At 40.3% G+C, this 17,236-nt stretch overlaps 1 protein-coding gene across 1 annotated transcript in view; it reads left to right on the forward strand.

Annotated features, from left to right (window-relative positions):
- Positions 1 to 1,083: 1,083 nt before the first annotated feature.
- The window catches only part of si (sucrase-isomaltase), a 61,570-nt gene continuing 45,417 nt past the window's right edge, over positions 1,084 to 17,236 (forward strand). The window contains exons 1-12 of the mRNA XM_084558114.1: positions 1,084 to 1,977; positions 3,266 to 3,357; positions 3,549 to 3,669; positions 4,922 to 5,031; positions 5,280 to 5,431; positions 8,684 to 8,855; positions 9,102 to 9,201; positions 9,843 to 9,955; positions 10,095 to 10,220; positions 12,404 to 12,535; positions 12,785 to 12,904; positions 17,097 to 17,210. Of these exons, the coding sequence (XP_084414240.1) occupies positions 1,791 to 1,977; positions 3,266 to 3,357; positions 3,549 to 3,669; positions 4,922 to 5,031; positions 5,280 to 5,431; positions 8,684 to 8,855; positions 9,102 to 9,201; positions 9,843 to 9,955; positions 10,095 to 10,220; positions 12,404 to 12,535; positions 12,785 to 12,904; positions 17,097 to 17,210 (1,539 nt within the window). The 5' untranslated portion in view covers positions 1,084 to 1,790. The remainder of the gene's footprint in view (positions 1,978 to 3,265; positions 3,358 to 3,548; positions 3,670 to 4,921; positions 5,032 to 5,279; positions 5,432 to 8,683; positions 8,856 to 9,101; positions 9,202 to 9,842; positions 9,956 to 10,094; positions 10,221 to 12,403; positions 12,536 to 12,784; positions 12,905 to 17,096; positions 17,211 to 17,236) is intronic.

The following is a 17,236-nucleotide window of genomic DNA, read 5'->3' on the forward strand; positions in this document are numbered from 1 at the left end:
TGTTTATGTGTAATAATTGCTGGGGTGACATGGTCACAGTGTGGTAAAAAAATAGTCAGACTGAGTTACAGCTCTCATAAACATAACAACACACACTAATCTGTCAATAAATAATACCCACACACAGGCACAACCAAATACACACTGGTTAGAAGTGTGGCATCGGACGTGATAGCAGTGCTGATCGAACGAGCTGATACGGGGATTTTAGGCTGCTGTTGTTTCTCACGCTGTCGATGGTTATCAGATAGTTTATGGGGTCTGCATGCTGAGACTGTAAAACACACACGTGTGCAGACACACACACAAGGCAGAGGAGGAGTGGCGAGACCCTGTGACCACAATACATCCTGTGGATTATAAGTTGCTATCTCGGTCGAACTCAGAAGCACTCTGCCCTGAACACTGGAGAGAGCCAAGGTAAGACTTCAGCTGCAGGCTGTCTGGCTGTTCAACCCAAAAACAAATAATCTTTATCTTATTATACTCTAAGGCAAGTAAACATTCCGTGCAATGTCACTTATAGAAACTATTGATGACACAGCTTGATTAACAACACGACTGTGAATAATGATTATTACTGTGACTCTAGTAGGATTCACTTTTGATAACTGCAACATCAACATATCGTAATGCTGCATTTAAAAATCCTGCTTGTTGTACATGCGGACTTGCAAGAAGTGGACGTTCATTTCCCTTTTCTTTTTTTTTTTCAAAATTTTGCAGCTTCCACATGTTTAAATTATGCAGTTTTATAAACAGTGGACAGACTGCGACCATGCTAATGATAATGCTGGTTATGTGTAGCTTTTTGGCAGGAGAGTTACAAAAAAAAAAAAAAAATTACTGTAAATTGCAGTGCTGCTCAGAGGAACAGATGTCTATGGAGGGCTTAGCTTACTGATTTTATTATTATTTTTTGTTTTGCGCACTACTACACAGATTCACACATTATAACACACACCTATAAACATAATTACAGGTAACAGATTGTCTCTTGATTTGACATTAACTTCCAACTACATATGAATAAGTACCAATAAAAAGTAGTCAGTAGAAGTTTGAATAAAATTCAGTACCGCCTGTACTCAAGGAAACCTCAACAGCGCAGCAGTGAAATAGTGTTTGTTGTTGAGCGTGTGTGGATCTACATGCATCAGAATGTCTGCATGTTGCCATCGTAAAACGATATGCTGTGTGAAAGCTATTTTTAGGTGCGTATTGCAAGCTAAAAGGAAGAGCAGTGAGCCTAAAGGGTTTGTACTCGATGAAGTGTTTGTGTATTTTTTCCAGCGTCTGTACACTGCATTGCATGTTTGCGGGCGCTTTTCAGTGCTTCCTATGATGTGCAGCTGACTGCGAACACACAGGGGCGTGCACACGTTTGGCTCTCTGTCTCTCTCTGTGCCCTCGCCTGCTCTTCACAGCACATTAAGCAGGATGGCTATGAGCCTCTTTCTCACACACACACACACACACACACACAGACATTCACCTTGTTTTTATCTCCCAGAGTATACTGGAGTGAAACCTAATTGCTTGAGTGATATGACGGGTGCCTTTGCAAAGACTAGACTCGCCCTGTCGGACAGTTTTAGTCAACTCTTTTGCCTTTTCTCAACTTTGTTAAGCTTTTGCAGATTCCAAAGGTAATACGTGTGTGCAGGGTATGAGTTAACAACATGTATTAATATATTTGTGTCTTGCCGATGGGTCTCATTAAGCAGGGAAGTTGTTGGACCTTTGAGACCTTGCCTCAGTAAACTTGTGTCATTAATGTATGTGTGTTAATGATGTTGGCCTTTGTAATAACTCTTTATGTGTGTGTCCATGTGTGTCTGTGTGTGTGTCAGATGGGGAAAAGGCGATTCTCGGGTTTGGAGATAACCCTAATGGTCCTGTTTACATTGATGTCCGTGGCCGCCATCGTTCTTATAGTTCTTTTTGCCATCGGACAACCTGAAGCCGCTAAGGATGGTATGTGAAGTACACAGAGACACAACTTTTAAATAGCAACTTAAAGGAACAGTATGTAGGATTGTGGCCAAAAATGGCCAAAACTGGTACTGCAATCACTTTCAAAATACTGTAGAACGGTGTATCCCCCCCCCCCCGACTCGGCGTTGCCAGTTACGCTGCAGGATCCAGCAATTACGTTTCACATTGCCATAATCGACGTGCTAATGTTGTTTTCCTCGGCGTTTCAGCATAATGACAGAGAAACGGGCTCATAATGCATTGCTAATGTTAGCAATGACGACTCGCCGTTTTTATTTCCCAAACAATTCCTTACCTTTTCAATTCGATGACCCACCTCCTCTGTATGCGCTAACGTAACGTTACTTTGCACTAACATGCATAACTTTGTTCGACTGTCGTGAATATTTGAAATGTCCATTTACATTATGTACAAGTAAGTTCTCTACTGACTTCGTGATTGGTAGATAGGTGGAGGGTGGCGGCTCAGGCCAAAACTCAACATGACAACAATAACATCAGTTGAGGGCTGCAACTCTCACTTTTAAATGACAATATCCTGGCCGGACCACTGTTGTCAGTGATATAAGTATTTGAAATGAACATGATTTCTTCATGTCTAGTGACATATCAGGGCCATTTTATGATTAATTGAAATACATTTCTTACATACTGTTCCTTTAACTTCTCCATGTTAATTGTTACAGAGCTGTAGCTGTAAAAAAAATCATTAAGAAAAGCTATAAAACCACCAGATCTTGCTACATATTTTAGGTTCATCATTCACAGACCACAGTCATACTTCAAAAAGATGCACTGTGTATAATTGTATTTGGTCCAAGTCATCCAAACGGAGCTTAATCTTACATAGCACCTATAAATGTTTTATGACTGGCAGAACAACATCACTATCAGTGCCTTTTGAAATTATATCAAATCACTGCTGAATCATAAATCTGTTTTATGAGTCGAGACAGAAAATAAACAATGTTTTTTATGTAAGAAGGTCTAACTTTATTTCAGAGGTGTTTGGTTAACATGGTTACAACCATAACCAGGTGCTAGTGGGAAGTGAGGAGTCGTTCCCCATCCATCCATCCATCATGCACTGAGATTAGGGTGTTCTAAGATAAAAACGTGCCTTCCTTTGCTATACTGTATCAGAGCATGCGTGGAAATGTTCCATTCTATGTTTCAGCAGAAACCACCCCATCCACCACAACCACCACAACCACCCGATCCACCACAACCACCACAACCACTCCAACCACTCCAACCACCACAACAGCCATCCCAACCATCCCACCCTTCGTTCCTCAGTGTCCCAACATTCCTCATGCTGAGAGAGTAGACTGCTTCCCTGATGCTGGAGCCTCAAAGGTATCAGTCATCAGCATTTCTAGAAATTCAAAGTAATGTTTGAGGAGAAAGATCTGATTGACACTGATTGATAAATTGTTCTTTTTACTCTTAGTAATGCATCAGCTGAATCTTTTATTATTATATTGTTGTTATTATATTACAACAGTTGCAACTTGGTAATGATAACATGAATCTTCCTACTTGAATAGATGCAATGTGAGCAACGTGGTTGTTGCTGGAGCCCGCTGGATGAAAGGAATGTGCCCTGGTGTTATTTCTCAACCAACCATGGATACACGGTGGAATCAGTGGATGACACAGATCCTTATGGTAAACCCCCCTTTTCCCTTCTCCGTACCCCTCTTTCCCATGCGTGCACTCACCTGCTGATAGAGAATATTCAGCTTTCTGTTTAGCTTACTTTCTAATTCGAACTGCTCCACATTCCTTCAATCTGCTGGTCCTCCTCACATCACCCGTTTATTTCCGTTTTCACTCACTTTGCCTAAGGCATGGTGTGAAATATGACATGGATGGCATATCAGAAAACATGATTGACTTTGCAGCATGCAGGTTTTTCTATTTTCTGCTTGATCTCACTGCCTTATGTAGACTCAGTTATTGTGTAAAAGCAAGAAGAAACATTGGATATTTTATATAAGGGCAACATTTTCAGTTGCATTCTTGGGAAAATGTGAAAGACATCTTTGAGGAAAAAATATGTTTGCCTGACTAAGGTGGTTAAACTGAACAATACTGATGTTTGCTTATGCTTAGACGGCCAAAAACAATTATTTGATAAGAAAAGAGACTTGAACCGTTTCTTAAAAAGAAAAGCATTGCATCTCATAAGTTAAATTGTCTTTAAATGTTTTTACTTGTATTCAGCCATGGTATTACTCCAAGCTACTATGCAAATGATGCCTCTCTCAGTTCACCTAGTGAATTTAGTGTTCCGAGGACTGTTGAGTTAGTCAATGTAACAAAGGAAACACAATATTTTTGTTATGTGATGCACTTTGGTTTACCAACACAGTTGTGCACCTCTCATTCAACAACTGATGGGTCAGAATTTCTTAAAAAAATTAGCACATAGCAAGTATTATATGATTCAAGTGGTTGGTAGGTGACTAGAAACCTGACGCCATATGGTTTGTGCAACAGAACCATCAGAGAAATTGGCCTAGGAACCTATCATCTAGATCAATAAACCATAGGATGTAGTAGGGAAAGGTCCTATGGACATATTAAAGGCACTCATTCGCTATTCTGATATTGCTGTTATTGATTAAACGTCTCCCTCATTGGAAACCAATTGGTCTGAACCACTCAGTTTGAGCTTAAATCACATTGCTTGAAGCATGGCAAGTTGGATTATTGCATATTCTTGTGAGAATTCTTGTGGAGACTCCAGGAACTTACTAAACTAACAGAAATAGCACTGGTATTATTCCACAATGTATACATTTGAATCATTTTAACAGTATTTTGTACATCTCGGTGCTAAATTTGATAGATTTCTTCAAATGTTTTACTGTATTACAACTTTTACCATTCTGCTGCCATGTGTTTAATTTTGCAGTACTGAAAGCCAAACTGAAGAGAATGGCCTCTCCATCCTTATTCGGGGCGGACATACCAGAGCTGTCACTTCTCGCAGAAATGCAGACAAGCAAACGCCTCCACTTTAAGGTGCACACTGACAGATACCAACCTTTCTTTCTCTTTCTGTAAAATGCTGCTTTTTTTCATTGCACACAACTCCACGCATCCGCATTTTGACAATTTTGAGCCGCAAGATGAATTTAGTTAATTTCAAAAGCAGTTTTTAATCAAATGACAATATAACACAAGAGAGAGGGGACAAAAATAGTAGAAACATGAACACGAGATAGGAGGCCACGCTCACACTGACTGAATGCTTGCTTCCTTTTTCTCAGATCACTGATGCCCATAAACAGAGGTTCGAGGTCCCCCATGAGCATGTCAACAACCTCACGAGTTCCCCATCCAGCCCTATCAGGGACACGTTGGAGATCTCACATAATCCCTTTGGGCTTACTGTGCGCAGGAAGGAGAACAACAGAGTCCTGTGAGTGCTCTGTGTGTGTGTCTTCATTGTGTATTTGTGTTGGATGGTAGATTGGGTGGCTAATAGAACTGCACTGTTTTCCATATGGACAAGGAAGCAAGGAAATACAAAAGACAGACCATGCATATTGGATGTATTCAAAAAAGTAGCCCATGCATTCAGGCATGTTTGTTATATTTTGCTGTATATCACATATACAGCTCATGTAGAGTATATACTATGGATGCAACTGCAGAGACAGACTAGGTCATTCCTTAGTTCAAACATGTATTGCAGGGAATTGTTGATGACTATTAAGATGACACCGCAATCTCTGTGCAAAGTAGATTATATGGATGTAACTCTGGAGGCAAAGTTAGTGTCACTGCACCTAAAATATAATAGGAGACAAGCTGAGTTGTTGAATATTTGATTTGGCGTGTCAATTCCTTCATCTCAGAATCCTCGCCTACACCTCGGAGAATTGAGAACTGACAGTTGCAAATAGATTAACATCGATTCGCCGTGTCTCATTTGATGCAATTCTTTCAGAAATCCTCTAAGGTGCCCCGTGCGCGGCATCATCTCGTTGTCATGCGGTTTTGCCCCATCATGGCACGTGACACCGTCCCATGTTACAAGTTAGTTTCCCACAGCAGCAAGTAATTATGCTGATGTCGATCCAGGGCACACTTTGGGGACCTTGGGTGACTTTCCAGTCATCAACTACCCATCAGTACTATGTGCCCTCACACACACCACCATAAGGCATTAAAACATTAGTAACATTACGGGGCAAGAAAACCCTTGCTTATACCAATTTACAAGCCGGTACCTCTTCTTGAAAATTTTGATTGATAGAATAATGTCTCTTTTTGAAAGAAAAGGCATTGCTCATCTGCATCAGTTATCTGAAATGTATAACTGAGCACACCAACTAGCTATCATTATGGTGTTGGCCAATTTTACTGTTAAAATCTACAAGGTGATCATGGTTTCTGTTAATGGTTAGTCATTGGGAGAAAGACATATTTGAAAGTTGACTTACATGAGATTGCAAGTTATTTATTTAGTGTGCAAGATCTGCAGCCAACTGTCTGTCTTGGCACAATGAAAGCAACACCCAGTAATGACTTAGACTTAGACTTAGACTTAGACAGACTTTATTTGTCATTTTGATTACCATCAAAATGGAATTTCGGTACAATGGCTCAGAGTACACAAGTATACGAGATACAATAAAGTAATGCCAATACTTTTGCAATTCTAGTTAATAAATACATAGTTGTTTTGTCGCTTTATCTGATAACAAGAGATACCTTGACTTTAGTACTACAGAGCTGCTATATATATATAGCCACATTAGTTTGGCATCCTTTCCACCGCTCCTCCAAGCAGTTCGTCTAGCCGCGGGGATTTATTTTTGATCTCACAGTTTGGCAATTCAACCTGTCCAGTTGAACTACAGACCAGAGAGTACAAACATGGTGATGATAACGTAATCGTGCAACACTAAAGAACACATTAGTGGACAACTAGATGCGGCGAAAAGGTGATGTTATCTGTAGACAAACAAAACCACTGAACGTTAAACCAACAAATGAATGGCATTCAAATAAAGGCAGCAGCACCTCACGCACCTAGAGTGTATGTGTGCGTGAAAGGTACTCGGGCAAGATAACAGGTAACCATGCCTAGTGTAATACACCCTTACATACTGTTAAGATTTGGCCAGACATTTAGTGGCAGTATTTCTGCACATTTATAGTAGACAATGGAGAACCACATATTACTTAAATAATTGTTTTCCTAACTGGAAAGTTCTCCTCTTAATTATTGTTTTTCATACTGTAAACCTACAGCCACACAACTGCAGTTGGTCATTGTGATATCTCCTGACAACCTTTGGTTTGCCTCACTTGCATAAAGGTTCATCACCTGTACATGACCTCCAACCAGAAGCCGTGAGACTGCTCCTAAGATTAGTTAGTGAAGATAAGCGGCTAATAAGCGATCCACCCCGTCTTTATGAGACCGCTATCAGTGTATTGTGCTCAAGTATTGGATCAGACTTTGGTTTTTCGAGAGCCCTAACTGTTTAAAGTAGTTTAATAATTCCAACCATCAAAACTCCTTTTCTACATGAAACCATCATAACTTTGTCTGATAGAATAGCCATACGGATGAACCAATGAACCCAATTTTCTGCGGAGGACAGTATAATATTACAATATGGTAAACCATTAAAATATGTAATATTTAACAGGGCATTTGTAAAACGTTCAAAAGCAAGTTGGCACCTACCAATGCTTTTTTTTATAAGTAAGCAATGGTCTGTTGAAGGCGGGCAGAAAGTGTCGCTTGCAGAGATCATTAACAAGGTGGGAAAACGTCCGTCTAAATGTGTACAGTTTCTCAACATTTTAAACAACGTGCTAATTCATTTGTTCAAGCTTTTTTTTTGACTCATTCAAGTCAGACTTGATAGGAAAATAATTTATTGGAGTAATATTGCAGGAGTGGGGACTTCCTGTTTTGATAGTTGTTATCCTGAATCGTTATCAGGCAATACTGCTTTTATTGTTTCATTACAATCCATTTGACATGGCATGAGAAGCCCATCACTGGTAAAATATCTACAGAGAGATAACAAGGATTTTTGAATGAGGGCATCATAATGTATTTATTGGGGAATCTAAGTCCGCCAATGAGTGTTCACAGGGGGCAAAGACACGCATTATCATTCTTGTTTTTGACCTACATGGGCGAACTCTTCTCGTGATGAAAGAAAGCTGATGAAAGACAATCTGTGTACTCCGACAGTTTCATGACTAATTTGAAATACTTGTTTCAGCCATTTGTTAGCATGGCTAGTTAATACCAAAGTTTATTTACTGCATTTACAACCTTTACATCGAATCTCCTGAGCTGTTTGGTTTCAGCTGGCTGAGTATTTCAACAAGTGTACGTCTTGTTTTGAAGAAGAGAGAAATGCTATCCAGAGAGCTTATTAGAGCTTGATGGTCTGTCTTCTCCCTGGTTTTTCTTTCTACAACTCAAGTATTCCATATTTCCTCATCTCGCCAGTCCTGCCCCCCTCTCACCCTTGTTGTTTGTCACTCTCATTTTCTTTTTCACCTCTTTGTCTCTCATGTTCTCTCTCTCTCTTTCATCTATTCCCTCTTTTTCCCACATCCCAGCATTCTTTGTCACATCAGTCTATATTCTCACTTCCCAGTTGTGATTTGTTCCTTTTTCTTTTATGCCTTTCAGGTTCGACACTACAATGGCTCCACTGGTGTTTGCAGACCAGTACCTACAGCTGTCTGCTAAGCTTCCATCCCATAATATCTATGGGCTGGGAGAGCACGTCCATCGGCAGTTTCGGCATGACACAAACTGGAGAACCTGGCCCATTTTTACCAGAGATGCTTTTCCAAATGGGGTAAGGAGTCCGTGCACACACAAACACAAACACTGCTGACTTGATGACCTGGGTTATGGGCTCCAAATCATGCCTGCTCAAGTCTACCTGGGAAGTGTGTGTGTGCAAGTAACATGTTTTACATATGTTTCCCCAAATGGCTTTTAATTGGATGTCTTGTAAGCTGATTAGGCAGTTTCAGTAAGTCTCCCACATCACTGATGTGCATTTCTCTTATCCCTTCATCCCACTCTTGCTTCCCTGCAGGGAACGCATAACCTTTACGGGCACTATCCCTTCTTCCTCTGCCTGGAAGACAACTCCGGAAAGTCATTTGGGGTCTTCCTCATGAACAGCAACGCTATGGGTAAAGATAAAACCACACAAAAACATGGTTGAGACACACAAATCCATGAATGTACTTGTCCTCGGGGATGTGCAGCAGTGTGTTTAAATAAGTGAAATCTATACACGCTTTGTAAACTCTTGCAATGACATGCTGCCAAATAAATATATAGAGAAACAATACAATACAAAACACACAAGAGGGCTCTAAACCATTAGAAGAAAATCACTTTTAAATGCTTCAAGGGCATATGAACTATCCGTTGCGCCTCGTCCTCCTAACACAAATGGATTTACGGTTCCTTCAATCAGAGAATTGTGCTGACAAATCAAAGAGAATATTGAACGAGTGTTCTATTCTATGAAGGGGGTGACTGAAAGCGAAAGGAATTCTCGCTGACATGTTTCTCTTGTTCATGTCTATGGTTCTTCTCATATAAAAGCTTTATTTTGCATTGACTGTCTTGACTGATACATAAATCATCTGTGTAAGAGTGTGTTCATGTGCAAACAAAATATCCCTTGATGAACAAAAGAACAATGGGGCTAAGTACCAGAATAGAGGTATTGCCGGTTTAGGGTAGGTTGAGAGTGCATTCAGGGATTCTGATTTATATTTAGGTATAAAAGGATTAAGTTTGCCGTCTCCTGTTTTTCTTTCAGATGTTGTTCTGCAGCCTGCCCCTGCTATAACCTACAGGACAATTGGAGGAGTCCTTGACTTCTACATTCTCTTTGGAGATACACCAGAGCAAGTGGTGCAGGAGTTCCTTGAGGTGATTTTCTTAATTCAAAAAAAAAATATATATATATTTTTTGGGCAGGTTTTCTGATTAAGTCTGTTGGGTAAAAGTGGTTTGAGAGTTGCCTTGGCACAGTAATTGCGTTAAAAATGTGTCCAATTATGTTGTCCAGCTCATTGGCAGGCCAGTCATTCCTCCCTACTGGTCACTGGGTTTCCAGCTTTCTCGGTGGAATTACGGCAGCCTGAGTGAAGTCAAGCAAACCGTGGAAAGGAACCGCGCCGTGGGGCTCCCATATGTAAGATCTCGTTTTCATTCTTTTCCTGTTTAGTTTTTAATCTCTCTATACACATTATGCAGTGTTTTCTTCAAGCCTATCTGAAATTGCTATCGAAGCTACTGCTGCCCCCAACCGCACATATGGTTTTGTCCTTATTTTATTATATAGTTTCTTTGTAATTTTTTCTCCTGTATTATCTCACAATATTATCCTTTATAGGTTATGAATTTCAGATGCAGGAATTTACCTCACGTTATTGGCACTTTCACACACAGTATCTCCACTCGATACTGTAAATCTCAACCACATAAACTCAACAAAAGTGCACAATAAACTCATATCCCACAAGATGTAAGGCATTTTATGGGTCTACATGAGAGGCATGTGATCATAATCAGTCAGCCACATTCTGAGATCTGAAGACATGCGGCCAGATTTTATTGATATAGGCTTTTCAGGTGATTTTAATTATTTATCTTCTTTTGCAAAGCAGGGACCAACCAGAGACAGTTCTTCTGGTGAATTTGACCTTACATGTCAGATGCTGCGAGACATTCTCTTAAGAGAAAATATGCATTTTAAAGGCCAACTGTCCAAAATAACGTAGTGACAATGCGTGGTGTGTACCGAGGGGCGTTTCTTTAGCCGCCACAGCTGGAGAGCTTTTAGAAGGGGGAAGAGGAAGGCGGTCGATACTTCACCTTGTGCACCCCTTGTTAAATTTGAACCACTCATGCACCACTGTGTGGTTTCCAGAGGCTAGCGCCTTAACCACTACACTATCTGTGCAGACGTGATATGAAGGTTGAAGCAGGAGTTTAAAAGACAGTCAGAGTGATAGGGATGCCCTTTAGCTTAGACAGGGTAATCCAGCTTTCTGTCAAATAATGGAGAGTCTGCCGGGCTCTATAGGTTCAATCCCGGGACCACTATTTTTCAAGCGCCACCAAATGTTAACGCTGATCAAAGATCAATCGACTGAGTTCCTTTCATTATCTCATTCATCCTGATCTGAATGTTAAAACCACTTCAACACCTTTTGCCTTCTTAGACATTTGATAAAAACCATCTCTGGTTGACATTTTCTTGGAATGAGAGTTACTGCTTATCTTTGTGAGGCTTGTGAACAGTTTCTGTATAAAGTCCTTTCTAAACGGAGCTCTGATGTTTGATGAACTTTTTTTACCCCCTTAAATGACTAAGGGAGATTTCTTATCTTAATATGGCCCCATAAAACACAACTGCATGACAATTCGGCAGTTATGGCACTAATCAAAGAAGGGATATGAACTCTACCTTATCTAAAGATCAAGCACAAACAAATTTCCAACCCATCTCAATATTTCATAATCTCCAATCTCTCTTTCATTTCCAAAGACATTAGGATGCAGCTGTTTCCTCTCCTGCTGTACTCAGGGACATGTTTGATAACCATTAGATAGACCACAGAGGGTATTATCACATTCTCCCTAATATGTCTGGAGCTGATTACCATTAGAGGAAGGATCTGGCAGAGGCTTCCAAACCATCTGCTCCATCGATATGAAGTAGATTTTGGCAGGCAACAGACAGACAGAGAGCAAGCGCAAAGTCACACCCGGGCGAAAAAAAAAAGAAAAGAAGAATGTGTTAACATTCCCATTGTCCTCCCAAGGTTTAGCAGCACATTAGCAAAGCTGTTTGCACCCATATCAGGTTTCCAAAAGTCCAGCAAAGGCAGGTCAACAGACAAGTTAGCAATTACAATTTTTTCCAGCAAGTGCAAATGTTTAATAGCGCTTTTATTAGCTATGTTGAGATGGGAATATACTGTGTGAGAAGGACACATTCAAGTCATATTGAAGATGATGAATTTTTAGTGAATCTGTTTAAGTTATGCACAGAAGCAGAAACGAGTGGGTCCATTTAAGGGGCATTAAGAGTGATTTTGAATTTATTACATTAATGCAAGATGCAAATGGGATTTTTTTTTAATAGAAGGAAGCTATGCCAGCATTTTAGCATTTCCAATTAAGTTATGAATATCTAATGACATCTAACCTATCTGAAGTAAACTCATCAAGTTATTCATACAATGAACACATCTCGAAACAAAACCTGGAAGCTTCTTTTTTTTTCTTTCCGGAACTGCAAAATATTAACAGGTATTGAATGTACACAAGTTGCCTATACAGACAACCATTTTTCTTCTCCCCATGCAGGAAATTCAATACACTGACATAGACTATATGGAGGACAAGAAAGATTTCACCTATGACAAAGTGAAGTTCAGTGAGCTGCCTCAGTTTGCTGAATATCTCCATGAGAAAGGACAGAAATACATCCTCATCCTGGTAAGAAGTAAATCATTGTGAAATAAAGCAATTTCTGTATTTGACACAAAAGAATGATTAAACCTTAAAATACCAGAGTGATACTGCAAAATGGTTACTCATGATTTACTTTCCATTCCTGGGTTTGGTAAATTTCCTAGTCTTGTATTACAGGCCACATGTTGGTGCAGTGATTTCAGATTGATACTCAGTGTATGATTTCAGTGAAGATCCACTTGCTGGTTGTAACTTCTCGTTCGTTGTCCCCAGGATCCTGCAATTGCCACCAGTAAGAGGGTCGGGAATACTGCCTATGAATCCTATGACCGAGGAACTCAGAAGAATGCTTGGGTCACTGAATCAGACGGGAAAACTCCTTTGTTAGGAGAGGTGAGTTGCATGTGGGCGCAGAAGAGTTAATTGTGAGTTAGGTTCCGTTCTACACAGCTCAACCTTAAGCTTAATCTGCATACGCACATATCCTCTTGTGCAGTTCCCACCATAATCAAGCAAAACACTTCAAAATTAATGATACAGTTACTTTTCTTTTAGTTCACAGACTAATGCAAAAAATTGCTGTTCTTGCTGTCATCACTCTCTATTTGAAAGAAAATACTGTCAGCGTTCACCCAGTGCTCTAAGTAAGATTGCGCTCAACCGGTAGATCGCAAAGGTGGCGCCGGTAGATCGCGTGTCATTGAAAAAATGTTTTAAATGTTAGTCCATCATCTATCTGTTGCACCTCCAGAACGAACAGCAAGACAAACTTTCGTCTTCTTTTTTTTAAATTTTTTTTTTTACTTTTTATTACAACATGCCCTCAGTTCAGTGGCATACATCCACAGCCATGCACAACATCAACAACAGGGCAGCGGAGTTTGCATGTTCTCCCTCTGTCTGCGTGGGTTCTCTCCGGGCACTTCTCGGGTGTTAACATGGATACGTTAATTGTGGCCAATTCTACGGCCAGTTCTGAATTGGCCGTAGGTTATTGTAAAAGTAACCCCTACTATCTGCTTGGGACACTATCTGCATGGTGAATTTGGTGGTAGGACCCAATGTGTGGGGCACACACATATTTCAGCCAACTATCAGTCAATCCCATTGGCTGTCATCTCAGTCAGTAAAAGTAGAAATTAGTTCAACTTAGTTTTTTTATCTTTCATCCCTACAACTTGGTGAAAAACATGGTGTCATGTCTCCACATTGTTGCTAGTTTATTTCCATGTGGAGGCCTCTTTTCAGGTGATATAATACATTCAGATACTCTTGTTTATGCATCATGTAGGTTACATAAGGCAAACTGACTAAATTAGTTTGAAAACTTTGAAAATTAAATTGTTCTTGAGACCCAAAAAAGGACAGGAATGCATTGTGCTTGATTAATGCATTCCTTTTCAGCCAGCAGAAAGTCTAATTATTCTTCTTAGTCTTTTGAAATTAGGGATAGACTTTTTGCATTTTATCCTACCTAAATCCTTCATGGAATTTATTTATTTATTCCAAACGCTTTAAATCCTTTTACTGATCTTATTCATGTTTACTGTTCAACTTTTTAAAGTTGTTAAAAAATTATGAATAACAAAAACAAAAAAAAATCTAATTGATCCAACCTACAAATAAAAAGACAATCGGCTTTAGTAATATCCTAGTTAATCTCCATAACCTGTGGCTACAACGTACAAATGAGATGCGTGAGAGATCTTATGACAATGACATACAATTAGATGAGGCCATGAGGATTTAAATGTTAAGTACATACAAAGGCTACTTGCTCCAAATACTGAAGGTCTGAAGGTATTTATTGTTACAATGTGAATAAAATTTTTCACCAGTGTACCTAATTTTTTGGCAAGTGAGAGTATATTATGCAATTTAAACATCTTCATTTGTTGTGTGTATGCGCATGTACTATTTGTGACTGGTTCTTTGCAGTCTCCATCAAACCATCTAATATTCCCTAAGTGCAAACCTCCGGTCAGTTATTTTTGATCCTTTTCCCCCCAGAGAGCACATGTTTAAAAAGCTCTCCCACGCAGAGAGGGTGGAGGTGGTGGTGGGGCTAAAAGTATGTTGCTTTTATGGCGTTGCTTTTGATTATGCATGTCATTAGGCCCTGTCCCTCTGCTAGTCGCTTTTTCATGCTGCTTATAACAGGTCAAATACATGCATTGATTCTACATTAGTGTTTAATCTTAAAATGTTCTGCATGACCGCATTGCACATTAGGTGCGCATGTGTGTGTGTTTATGTGCGAGAGACAGAGAGAAAGACAAAGAAGGGGGGGCGACAAAACGAAACAGTCTGCGTATTCATCTGTGTGTATCCATTTCCCTAAACGAAAAACTATTCTTGGTTGTTTGTGCCTTATGTCTGTGCACGCGTGTGTGTGTGTGTGTGATTATAATTGATTCTAGTTTATTTCCATTTGAATGTATGTGCCCTGGTTATGAAAACAGTGGGGGCTCTGTAAAACGACCTTTGCCGTTGCTGTGTCAGTAGTAAAGGAGATACAGAGACAAGCTGGTATTTATTCCTGCTTTTAAGACGGCTAATTGCTCGCAAAGATAAGGATAAAAGCTTTCCACGGTGGCTCATATGTTTCGTGTGAGTAAAATCGTGGCAGGACCTCACTCACGTGGACGAGTATTTCTGTTCCGAGCGCAGAGGTAAACACAGATGGGAGTAAACAAAGCAGCGGGGAGAGAAAACGGAGTCTATGTGGGTTTAAAGGCAGGGATGTCAGACTGAAACATAGGCAGGAAAAAAAAAAAAAAAGGCAGGCGCAGGCCGACACAAATAATAGATTAGAGGGGAATGCATAGGGAGACTGACTGGCTGTCTTACTGAGTGGCACAGTGACAGAGACATACACAGGAAGCCAGCTATAGTGAGAGACAAGAGACAAAAAGACAGATTATCAGGTACACACAAGATGGAAGCTAGAGAGACACTAGGGGGAACAGGTAGGCAAAGGGACAGATAGAGACAGGTAGAGGAGAGGCGAGACGGACGGGTAATGACATAGACAGGCAGACTGTCAGACAAAAGAGCACAAGAACCGACAACGGTGCAGCTATAAAATGCCGGCATATTTGTTGAAAGTGTTTACCCCGTTGTCAGTGTTACTACGCATGCTGGAGATGACGGAATCTGGACTTAAAAAAAGGAACGAGTCAAAAAAAGAAAGATGGCACCAGTGAGCGACTATCAATACGCTCTGACCTTGGAGTTCTGACCACCTGCCTAAAACATCTGCCTATAAATCTGTGTGTGTGTGTGTGAGAGAAGCAAGCACGTGAGTGAGCGTAAGCATGATTCATGTCTTTCCTACAAACTGGGGTGTAAAGTTATTGCCGGTGGAAGTAAAGGGAAAAGATAGCGGGGAGCAACCTTGGGATTTAATGTCTACTATGCTCTACAGAAGCGTTCACACGCGGAATAACGCACACACACACACACATAAAACACACATCCACAAAATCCCCGCCTTTCTCTGTGGATTAATCATTTTTCTCAATACATGTCATTAAGGACGACTTTAACACACAGTCACGTCTAGAGATTTCTATTGCATTATCGATTTCTCCTCTCCTCTGTTCTCTTCCTCAACTTGTGTGTCTCTTTATCCCCTTTCTCCATTTCCATTTCTCTCTCATCAATCCCACCCCCTCCTTTACTTCAGCTCCCTTCTGTTCTTTTGTCTGTGTCATTTCCACATCTTAAAGCCTTGTTCAGACTGCCAGTCCAAGTCTGTTTTTTTGTTTTTTTTTGTTTTTTTTTGGCAAATCCAGATTGTACACCGTTAGATTTTTGATTCTAATTCGATCTTCTAGCACATTGGAGGAAGACTTTTATACAACTGTATTTAATGGATTTTCTTCCAAGTCTTAACTGGTAATAAGTAGTTAACTATGGACCTGTTCAGACCTTGCATTAAGATCCGATCTGGGCGATCTGATCACGTAAAAGACAGGTGTGAACACCCCCAGCACGCATTTGAGAGATCTGATCTCTGATCACATTTGGAAGTAGTCTGGGTCACATGTGTCCACATTCCTGCTAAAGTCGGCCTATACTATACTATATAACAGGGGTGCTCATGCGTCCTGTGTCCTAAGTCACGACGCACATAAAACAGCGCTGTTCTTGGTTCTAGAGCTGCGGTAGAGATCCAATATTCTACTGCGCCCCATATTCTACTAGTTTTTGAGGCGGTTTACCTATCTCCCTTTAAAGTAATAGAACCGAGTGGGTGGGCTACAAAAGTAACTGCTGTTGTTTTACTTTACTTTACTTCAGACATGTTTTACTTTCACAAAACTCACTACACAGGGGATGTGTGCTTGTGGAATAGTTTGTAGGCTTGCGTCTTGCTTTGTTAAAGACATGTTTCAGATGCTTATGGAAGTGAAATAAAAGAAAACCGAAAAGTACTACATTACACTTCGACTAAACTAAATCTGAAAAGTGAATTCTGCCAACAGCTCACTCAGTGATGCCAAACTAATGTTCTCAGGGCTTTATTAAATCAAACAAGTTCTTGTAAACAAAACGGAATCTCACCCTCTGTCTTTTACAGGTGTGGCCAGGGCAGACTGTATTTCCAGACTACACCAGCCAAAGCTGCATCGACTGGTGGGTTGATGAGTACGCGCGATTCCACCAGGAGATCAAACACGACGCTCTCTGGATTGTAAGTTGGTTTTATGATACCTAAAA

This window comes from Chelon labrosus (genome assembly GCF_963514085.1).
Source record: "Chelon labrosus genome assembly, chromosome: 13".
Taxonomy (NCBI): Eukaryota; Metazoa; Chordata; class Actinopteri; order Mugiliformes; family Mugilidae; genus Chelon; species Chelon labrosus.